General features: G+C 36.5%; 1 protein-coding gene across 1 annotated transcript; it reads right to left on the bottom strand.

Moving 5' to 3' along the window:
• Positions 1 to 6,064: 6,064 nt before the first annotated feature.
• Positions 6,065 to 11,691, bottom strand: LOC108253068. The gene is made up of 2 exons (XM_017446350.2): positions 11,500 to 11,691; positions 6,065 to 6,385 (listed from the first exon to the last, which is right to left on the bottom strand). Exons 1-2 carry the CDS (start codon positions 11,689 to 11,691, stop codon positions 6,131 to 6,133), a joined length of 447 nt encoding a protein of 148 aa, XP_017301839.1. The 3' UTR covers positions 6,065 to 6,130.

Genomic DNA, 11,691 nt, shown 5'->3' on the forward strand with positions numbered 1-11,691 from the left:
AATTGAAGATGATGAATTCCAATGCACACAGAGGTAGAGAATCGATCTAGCCTGGCCAATATCGGTGTAATTATATGATTGGCGGCCCTAATTGAGGATGATGAATTCCAATGCACACAGAGGTAGAGAATCGATCTAGCCTGGCCAATATCGGTGTAATTATATGATTGGCCAATTTAATCACCAGTGGCGAAGTGAAGAAGTCAAGAAAAAGCTTACCTTGAGATGTGTTTCAATCTTTTTCGCCTAACGGCATCTTCGGCAAGTACGGCACGGCGGGAACGACAATTAACGGAGGGAGTCAATTCACACAGAACCTTACGAGTAACACTAAACACACGCGATCACGGTTAAGCAGATAAATAATTTAACGAAAATCATTACCGATAGGTACCGAACGAAAAGAACAGACTAAATAATTTAACGAAAATCATTACCGATACCGAACGAAAAGAACGGACTAAATAATTTAACGAAAATCATTACCGATACCGAACGAGAAGTCAAGAAAAAGCTTACCTTGAGATGTGTTTCAATCTTTTTCGCCTAACGGCATATTTGGCAAGTACGGCACGGCGGGAACGACAATTAACGGAGGGAGTCAATTCACACAGAATCTTACGAGTAACACTAAACACACGCGATCACGGTTAAATAGATAAATAATTTAACGAAACTCATTACCGATACCGAACGAAAAGAACGGACTAAATAATTTAACGAAAATCATTACCGATACCGAACGAAAAGAACGGACTTACACAATTATTCGGACACATTTGTCTTTGCAGTTTCAACCAGTTCTCCCTAGAGTTCCTATACCGAACGAAAAGAACGGACTAAATAATTTAACGAAAATCATCACCGATACCGAACGAAAAGAACGGACTTACACAATTATTCGGACACATTTGTCTTTGCAGTTTCAACCAGTTCTCCCTAGAGTTCCTAGCTATTTGTAATGAATCCTCCTAACTGTTCGAGATTTTTCACGAAACAGACAAAACTACACCAGTTGCAAATATGCACCTACATCGCGATAAAACTTCCTTAATACTGTCGTTTTAATTGGTCAATGGGTCAACTATCCGGATAATCGAGAGAGGCATATAATTATGAACAATGTACATACTATCATACTAAACATAGACAGATACCCAATGCTCAAACTAATACTGAAAATAAAGATTCTATGTAAGATCCAGAGAAAAAAACAGGCAAAATATTGTTGGATGCTTTGAGTATCCACGGTCCATCCCATGGTCCCAATCGGACAGCAATGATGTCTAACATCCAATCAGAGGGACTGAAAATAATTCCATAAAGCACAACATAGAACTTCCAAGAAGAAAATGAAATTTAGTGAATCCAAAAGTGATTTCAGATGCAATTCCCAAGGAGACTCTGTATACCGTTCCTACACTGGTAGAGATGCTGAATATCCACACTCGAAATGCAATAAATTACAAAGTGATGTTAAATACAGAAGAAGAAAAAAATAAAGAAGAACCAAGGAACGAAAAGAACGGACTTACACAATTATTCGGACACATTTTGTCTTTGCAGTTTCAACCAGTTCTCCCTAGAGTTCCTAGCTATTTGTAATGAATCCTCGTAACTGTTAGAGATTTTTCACGGAACAGACAAAACTACACCAGTTGCAAATATGCACCTACATCGCGATAATAAACTGTCGTTTTAATTGGTCAATGGGTCAACTATCCAGTTAGGTATTGTTATTCCGAGTCTAACGGGCCGTCTTACAAAAGTGCGTGAGATTCGGACACATTTGTCTTTGCAGTTTCTACCAGTTCTCCCTAGAGTTCCTATAGCTATTTGTAATGAATCCTCCTGACTGTTCGAGATTTTTCACGAAACAGAAAAACTACACCAGTTGCAAATATGCACCTACATCGCGATAAAACTTCCTTAATACTGTCGTTTTAATTGGTCAATGGGTCAACTATCCAGTTAGGTATTGTTATTCCGAGTCTAACGGGCCGTCTTACAAAAGTGCGTGAGTACCTACATCGCGATAAAACTTCCTCAATACTGTCGTTTTAATTGGTCAATGGGTCAACTATCCAGTTAGGTATTGTTATTCCGCGTCTAACGGGCCGTCTTACAAAAGTGCGTGAGCGGGTAAGGCATTTCTGTCGAGACAAACGATTTCCACCAGTTTCGTAAAATCGCGGAGTGCGTGAGCGGGTAAGGCATTTCTGTCGAGACAAACGTTTTCCACCAGTTTCGTAAAATCGCGAGCACATAGGACACAAAAAGCGTTTCTTGCTTGAAACACCCACTCTCACAGATATTGATAATCCCTCTATTCCCGCTCACGTAGGAGAGTAGGTTCTAAGTTCACGCTAAGCAGGACCTAAGTTCGGGCTGACGCGAATAGGTGTATCGTAGGGCATAGCGTAAATGGATATCATGCCTATCTCAGAGGCACGGACAGTAAGCGTAAATGGGTGTTTCTACCCTACCCTACACTTCCATAAACTAATGTCCCTACTAGCGTAAATGGATATCATGCCTATCTCAGAGGTACGGACAGTAAGCGTAAATGAGTGTTTCTACCCTGCCCTACACTTCCATAAACTAATGTCCCTACACCATAAAATAATGACGGAACCATAAACCATACTTCGCCATCATCCGATTACGAAGGAGTAGCGTAAATAGATATCATGCCTATCTCAGAGGCACGGACAGTAAGCGTAAATGGGTGTTTCTACCCTACCCTACACTTCCATAAACTAATGTCCCTACACCATAAAATAATGACGGAACCATAAACCATACTTCGCCATCATCCGATTACGAAGGAAAATTCCTGCTTGGGATAACTGAATTCTAAATTGCTGCTAACTGCTAAGGATGCTTGAATTCTGAAGTATACCTGATCGATTTATTTACGACTAAATGCTCTAGGGCGGCTCCTAGACAGGGTGGTCAGGAAAGAAATTCAGAGTAAACGGATATCACGCCTATCTCAGAGGTACGGACAGTAAGCGTAAATGGGTGTTTCTACCCTAAACTACACTTCCATAAACTAATGTCCCTACACCATAAAATAATGACTGAACCATAAACCATACTTCGCCATCATCCGATTACGAAGGAAAATTCCTGCTTGGGATAACTAAATTCTAAATTGCTGCTAACTGCTAAGGATGCTTGAATTCTGAAGTATACCTGATCGATTTATTTATACGACTAAATGCTCTAGGGCGGCTCCTAGACAGGGTGGTCAGGAAAGAAATTGGACACACGATTTGTTTTCTAAGTTCCTCTGTATACAACGTCAGCTAAGAGTGAGTGTTATTTTGTAGCGATGAAGCATTGGATTTTCAGAGTCTTTGTCGAAGTGTGAAGACATTTCGTTGCTATGTACCTATAAGGCCAGCCAGGCTGCTTGAATTCTGAAGTATACCTGATCGATTTATTTACGACTAAATGCTCTAGGGCGGCTCCTAGACAGGGTGGTCAGGAAAGAAATTGGACACACGGTTTGTTTTCTAAGTTCCTCCGTATACAACGTCAGCTAAGAGTGAGTGTTTTTATTTTGTAGCGATGAAGCATTGGATTTTCAGAGTCTTTGTCGAAGTGTGAAGACATTTCGTTGCTATGTACCTATAAGGCCAGCCACTCACTATCAGGTAGACCTGACAGGTACACCTGATACCTGATGAGACACACACTATCAGGTAGACCTGATCAGGTGTATTTGTCGTCAGGTCTACCTGATAGTGAGTGGCTGGCCTAAATGTCTTCACGAGAAACACCAGAAAGTAATCCGTTGAACACACACATTTTTGCAGTCGATATATGAATGCTATTTTTCGTCGATTTTAGGAATTAAATCTAATAGGATCTTTTGCATGGCAAACAAGCATGTTCCCACTGAACCGTGTGCCCTTGGTTTATGAACTATGACCAATTGACCACCCTGTATATTGAGAAGTAATTTTCCTATCTCTTCTATTTACTTTAGAATCGATCAGAGACCTGATCAGGTGTATTTGTCGACAGGTCTACCTGATAGTGTGTGGCTGGCCTAAATGTCTACACGAGAAACACCAGAAAGTAATCCGTTGAAACACAGTCGATATATGAATGCTATTTTTCGTCGATATTAGGAATTGAATCTAATAGGATCTTTTGCATGGCAAACAGGTATGTTCCCACTGAACCGTGTACCCTTGGTTTATGAACTATGACCAATTGACCACCCTGTATATTGAGAAGTAATTTTCCTATCTCTTCTATTTACTTTAGAATCGATCATTATGATAATGTGCCCGATCGTAATATTGCGCTGATTACATTGTGCAATATAGATTGTATACCCGTCCCTATGTACTGTAGATCAATCACCATAGAGCTCCGTTGTAATTATTGGCTACACTGTAGAGCAGCGGTTCCCAAACTGGGGTCCGCGGACCCCGAGGGGACAGTAAGGCCCCCTGGAAATGGCTCTCTGGTAAAGTTGAGTCACATAAAATACCTATAGTAAAGGGGCCGCGGCGCCTTCAAAGTTGTAGAAAAAGGGCCGCGTAGAAAAAAAAATGGAAACCGCTGTTCTACAGAACTGTTTTTCTGTTCCGTGTTGACTCAGTAAGTGATGAAAAGGCACAGACACTTCAGGCCATTTTAATGTTTTTTTTTTTTTTTTTTTTAACTTTTTTTTTTTTTTGAGATTTGATAGAGGGAACTGTAACTGCTGTAACTGCTAAGGTCTTATCATCCTGATAGCGAAGAGTTCCGAGAACGAAACTTATCTGTTTAGGATAACATCTGCCCCAGGCGGGAATCGAACCCGCAATTTAATGGATCATGTTGCAAAGCACTACTCAAAGTGGGTGCCAATTACTGCGCAGTGCTTAATATTTCTATGAGATAAAATTGAGGAGGAAATCAAAACGAAATCGTTTTTATATATTTTTATCATCACAAACATGTATATTTTGAAAGAACAGAAATATCCGGAGAGATTTGAAGTAAGTAACTTGGGGTTCAGTAAATCGTACTCAGCAAAAGGGTTCGTCCGAGGCTACCAAAAGCCTGATTGGGTCCAAAATGTGACCTTGATGAATTGGAAAGCGGTGACCTTGAGGTACAATCTTCGTTTTATTTTTACTTTTTATTATTATTATTATTTTTCCCAAGTGTAAGGACAAAATCTCTCAGGATACTCTATTCAGTCATTCTTTTATTTCGAATTTTCATTGAAAAAAAAGGACATAAGGTAATTTAAGTACAATAAATATAGAATTGAGAATTACTATTGGATTTTTTCATTTATATCTTTACAAAATAGGAATAATTTCACAAATTTATTTACTCAGGAGTTTTTAAGTACAGAGATTACACGGAAAAAAGATCGATTAGGTAAAAGTATTAGAAGCAAGTCATGAGTAAACGGGTATGTAGTTATAAACATTGTTTAGGCACGGTAATTGATACCTATGACGATAACTTCAATCTCTACGATTTCGGGACGATAAGAATAAGACCCCACCAGTTACAGATCCCTTTATCAAACTTCTTAAAAAGAAAAAAAACGAGAAACAAAAAAAAAATCTAATCTACAAAATTATTGATAAGTACCTAATAATACAGGTATCGAGGCAAGGTTTTCACCATCACGTTTTGAAGATCAATTAATTATAATGGTGAGTATCTGAGATAATCTTGGCAAGGTTTTCACCATCACGTTTTGAAGATCAATTAATTATAATGATGAGTATCTGAGATAATCTTATAATTGCACTCATACATGGGCTTCACAACTTTGGGAAACCCTTGGTCAAATTTGATGGATGCTTTTTTCACCGTTTTGCCTTGCACTGTTTTTCCAGACAATTTTCAGGAGAATTTGAAGATTTAGAAGTCCTTTTGTCTGTCAACTTGGTATTATATTGATCTGCCTGAATACATAGTCACATATTTTTTGTAGATATTTTTCAAGAGATTGTGATTTTCATCTTTAAAGGTACATTGGTACCTATGTAGTGTAGGTACGTAGGTAACAGAAAGTTTCTGGAACTTCTCTCTTACTTTGACTCTTTGACCGATGAATTTGACACAGAAAGATTTCGCCTACGGATACAGGTTGTGTCAAAATTTAGTCGCAATCGACCATATCTTCTTCATCGCTACTACACCCGTCGTACGAGTTCATATGTCGACTATAGGGTGACCCATAACTTCGATCCATTTCGTCATGATGTTCACTCGAACTCCCGTTTTGCGTCTCCTGTTTCCATTTGTTCACGTGATGAGAGTTCTTGTTGCTCGAGGAGTTCTGTTGCACTTTTGCCTCTTCTTCCTGTTGCATCCGCTTGTGTTTCGTCCGCCGATTTTGGAACCAGACTTTCACCTGAAACCAGAAAAAACGTGGAAAAGTTGTAGAAACATAGTAATAGTTGTGTTTGACTTATTTTTAAAATTTAACAACACATAATGATGGAATTTCGTGTCGTTAACAGAAAAATGGAACAGATCAATTTCGTGGCGTTATAAAAAGGTAAGATTGAAGTTGGGAAAATCACCGATTTTGACAAAATATCAAGACCACAAACGACCATAAAGTTTTAAAGGGGAAACATTTTTAAAGTTTTAAAGGGGAAACCTTTACAAATATTACAAAGGGGAAACATTTTTAATTTTAACACAAAATCAACGGAAAAAATAATAATATCGAAAAATTGCGCATAAACAAATGATTTTATAAAATTTTGACACAAAAATCAAAGAAAAATAATTTAATTAAAAAAAGCAACATAAACAAATGACTTTAAAAGATGTGCCCTATCGATAAAAATTAAATAGAAAACCTCACATGTCGATTTTATTGATGTTAGTTTAAGCAACCATCAAAATCGAAGCAGCAACCATAACCCTTTTCATGAAATTTATCCAAGCATAATCTGACCTTTGATATAAGATTATCAATTTTTTAATATTTATTTAAATAGAATTGTGCATAAACAAATGACTTTAAAATATGTGCCCTATCGATAAAAATTAAAAACATAGAAAACCTCACATGTCGATTTTATTGATGTTAGTTTAAGCAACCATCAAAATCGAAGCAGCAACCCTAACCCTTTTCATGAAATTTATCCAAGCATAATCTGACCTTTGATATAAGATTATCAATTTTTGAAAAATAATTTAATTTAAAAAAAAGCAACATAAACAAATGACTTTAAAAGATGTGCCCTATCGATAAAAATTAAAAACAGAAAACCTCACATGTCGATTTTATTGATGTTAGTTTAAGCGACCATCAAAATCGAAGCAGCAACCCTAACCCTTTTCATGAAATTTATCCAAGCATAATCTGACCTTTGATATAAGATTATCAATTTTTTAATATTTATTTAAATAGAATTGTGAAATCAGGATGCAGGATGTGATCAGAGATATAAGTTTATGTCAGAAAATCAAATCTGACTTATAGCACATAATAGCCATTTAATTTTTATCAGTCAACTCATTATGAGCTTATTGTTAAAATCTATATGTCAGAAAATCAAATCTGGCTTATATCACATAATAGCCATTTAATTTTTATCAGTCAACTCATTATGAGCTTATTGTTAAAATCTCCAACACATTTCATAGCAGATATGATAGTGGGGGATTATAAAATTGAGAAGATTATACTAGTGAAATATTAAAAATTAAAAAATGACATGGCTTTAATAATATCGAATTACATCCATCCAATGCTTTGTGTTATGATAAGTAGGATATGAGCTCCTGTTTTGAAAATGACATGGCTTTAATAATATCGAATTACATCCATCCAATGCTTTGTGTTATGATAAGTAGGATATGAGCTCCTGTTTTGAAATAATTAAAAAAGTAAGGGGGTTTAGAGTCTCGAAAACTACACAAAGAGTTAGAAATGAGAACGGTGGTAAAACGGATTTTAAAGTGCTAAAAATTAAAACTGTCTGTGCAAGTAACATAGATTTTGAAATGTGGAAAGGGAAAACCTACGAGTATGTAAGTAGTATATACCTATGGTTCATCCATTTGAATATGGCAGCAAGGAGTCATCGACCCAAAATGAAAGAACCAATCAGAATGCGAGAACTCCTTGCATCCTACGACCCTACGAGTATGTATACCTATAGGTACCTAGTAATGTAAAGAGGAGGTTGAAGATCCGAGGATGATCCAGACAGCTTTTAGTGTAAATCAAGGACAAATAAGTCAACCAAATACTTGATAAAGTGAGTAATAAACGCTTCAGATAAACGCTTCCTTAAAGATACTTACCTATCATAATTGTTTGTAAATTTAAATACAAAATTTTACGACTGTATAAAACTCCATAGCACCATGGGCGGTTCTTGCCTAAATTTTTGGGGGGGCTTGATTTTGAAGGTACACCTTCAAAATTTTGATTTAGCTTTATGTAAAAAATCATAGGCGGTTCTTGCCTAAATTTTTGGGGGGGCTTGATTTTGAAGGTACACCTTCAAAATTTTGATTTAGCTTTATGTAAACATAGGCGGTTCTTGCCTGAATTTTTGGGGGGGCTTGATTTTGAAGGTACACCTTCAAAATTTTGATTTAGCTTTATGTAAAAAATCTGGTGTGAACATCACACGACTTTTTCCTTATCCTATTGAATGATGCTTATTTGAGTATTATTTTACCCTAACTTTAACCATATCTCTATCCGTTTAGTCGGTATAGCTGAAAACCGCCAAAAAAACGGTCGAAATCCGTCCAAAAGCGGTCAAAATGCCGCCAACCGCAGCACCTATCTCAACTAAACGTTTTCTATTGCATCCTTGTCACATTAATTTGTGAACTACATACCAAATTTCAAGTCTCTAGCTCATACCGTTCCCGAGATATTGTTAAACTACATTGAAATTTAAACCGCCAAAAAGTGGTAAAATGCCGCCAACCAATGCACCGATCTTATCCAAAAGTTTCGTGTCACATCCTTGTCACATTTGACATCCACATACCAAATTTCAAGTCTCTAGCTCTTATAAGACTGTTCTCGAGATATTTTGTTTACAGACAGACAGACACACATACGGACCAATGGCTGAAACTTTGGATTTAGGCTCTACCTCAAAACGTGTTTTGGCATCAAAAACTGACCATCAAAAATTTGACCCGATTACATTACTTTCCTTCCTATAGGATAAGGAAAGTAAAAATGGTGTTTTGGATTATTATTCTGAAATTCAATTTAAAGGAATTTTAATTGTGTTAAGCATAAATGCTTGTCACAAATGTCGTTCCCTGCTTAATGCACTACGCTAAACGTTTTTTGTAGTTTTTAGCTATACCGACTAAACGGTTAGAGATATGGTAAAAGTTAGGGTAAAATAATATTCAAATAAGCATCATTCAATAGGATAAGGAAAGTCGTGTGATGTTCACACCGTAGCATACAGAACATTCATAAAAGAACAACTTTTTATACACGTGCTTCGGTGGCGTAGTGATCAAGACGCTCACTTCGTAAACACCAGATTTTTTACATAAAGCTAAATCAAAATTTTGAAGGTGTACCTTCAAAATCAAGCCCCCCCAAAAATTTAGGCAAGAACCGCCTATGTGTTTACTTAAGTCTTTGAATTTAAATACTTGAGTCTTTGCATATAAATCATACCTAATTATAAAGTATTTTAAACTTTTACAATAAAGAAAAAGTTGTTAACAATAAATTTAATGCGTTTAATACCTAGTTGGTGGATGTGACAATTTCACCTTGAAATATGTTCAAAAATGCTCGAGACGAACGTGCAACGTATGCACGGTACGGGAGTTACATATCTCTTATCCTGACTTAACAGATTTAATAAAACGATCAGTCTACAATTTAGACTCAGCGTTTCCAAAATAGTTATCACAGCATTAAGTGGATCACAATATCATCTTTCAATTTTACTTTCCAAAACATCCCAAAATAACCGAATATAAAAGCTTTTTTGTATTCACAAAAAATCCCTTTTACCCTTCTTTTTTCAATTTGCTCCTAAAACCCGGGGAACACGCACGCAAACTTTTACAATTCTCTTCCGACCTTTTTTGTTTGCGACAATTTTCCAACGCTTCCTCTTTCTCTCCTTCCAAATTTTCTATTATTCTACTTATCTTGTCTCCATCTTTTATTATTCAATTTTCCTTTTCCCCTCTTTCCCGTCCGATTTGTTTGAATGGTTTTTGTATCCATTTCCAGCAGAGTCGTTTCCGAATCTCATTTTCTGTTTGAATGTTGTTTGTATGGATCGAGTTTGGCTTGAATACCACGCATCGTTTTGTTGATTTGTTTTGAATACCACCTTGTCTTTGCTGCGATCATTCCGTCTGTTATTTTGAATAGTGGTGCAGAGTGGTTAACACGTTAGACTTTGGATCTGGAGGTTGGTGGTTCGAGTCCAAGTCAAGTCATGAAATTTACCTAGGTGTAATAATTTGAGGAACGATATTTGTGACAAGCATTTGAGTATGCTTAACACCATTTCTAGGTGTAATAATTTGAGGAACGATATTTGTGACAAGCATTTCAGTATGCTTAACACCATTAAAAATTCCTTTTCCTATTTTGTTTATTTCCTGATTATGATTCTGCCAATTTTGAGGCACATTTCTTCAATTAAGTATTTCTTTTTTAAGGGATTTAAAATTTATGATTTACTTCTTTTCTTTATTAAAAAAAATTATTAGTTTTTTTCTAGGTTTTTCTAATTCCATTTTTTCATTCATTTTCAAATTGATACCTATTTATTTCCATTAAAAAATGATTGGATTATTGAATGCATCGGTTATTCCATATTCAACTCTCATGCACCTTCTAGCTCTGGCTATTCGACTCTCGGCCTATTGGCATGATTTGCTTCTCTTTCGTCTACCCGAGATTCCTGCAGCACTTTAGCAGAAGTATTTCTCGTCCTCACTCAGTCACTCTCGGAATTGAATTGAATCGAATTGATTGACAGACCATTCATCTTGTCAGGATGGATGGTGATTCTTGTATTTGCGAGATGATGGCTTGGATTTAATGATGTGTGTTTTGCCATCAATTCCTTTTACACAATAATATGCGTCGAGGAGTCCTCTTCTGGTCGAAGAGTAGAACCAACTTTGGATGCTGTACGATTCTGTACGATTTCTGTACGATGCTGTACGATTCAACCTATCTCGGAGGTGTAGTGGTCAAGGCGCTCGCCTGGTAAACAGGAGGGCGTGGGTTCAATCCCAGCCGAGGTATGGAATTTCTACCTCGGTAGTTTTCTATATTTCTGTTTCGGTTTATTCTACATAATAAGTGTGTGTGTAAACAGTTTTCAAATGGTCGGCGTAATTTGTTTGTGAATATGTAATTTAGTCTATTAACGTGTTTCTGCTTGATCTGATGTTTCTTCTGCTTCTTGCTGTTCCTATTTTTATTCTCTTTACAGAAATACAAACGCTTTTTTTATATAAAACGGCTATAATATGCATAGATACTATGTACGTGGTGAAGTGTTTGTTCCTATCATGTTTCAAATAGAAGCGGAGATGATACAGGGAAAGAGTTTGGCTGAAGATATTCTTGAGGGAAGGATTTGCCAAGGATCTGATAATGGAACTATACCCATTGTCAATATAATACCAAGCAAAAACCAAACAAAGTGACTCTGTTATTTGAACTTCAATCAT

This window comes from Diaphorina citri, unplaced genomic scaffold, assembly GCF_000475195.1.
Source record: "Diaphorina citri unplaced genomic scaffold, Diaci psyllid genome assembly version 1.1 scaffold1220, whole genome shotgun sequence".
NCBI classification, from domain to species: domain Eukaryota; kingdom Metazoa; phylum Arthropoda; class Insecta; order Hemiptera; family Psyllidae; genus Diaphorina; species Diaphorina citri.

Excerpts from the sequence above, each read along its gene's own strand:
- LOC108253068 (XM_017446350.2), bottom strand. The coding sequence starts at position 11,691 with ATGATTGAAGTTCAAATAACAGAGTCACTTTGTTTGGTTTTTGCTTGG. Across the intron at positions 6,386-11,499 it reads AACACTTCACCACGTACATA|GTGAAAGTCTGGTTCCAAAA; the intron begins GTATCTATGCAT and ends TTCTGGTTTCAG.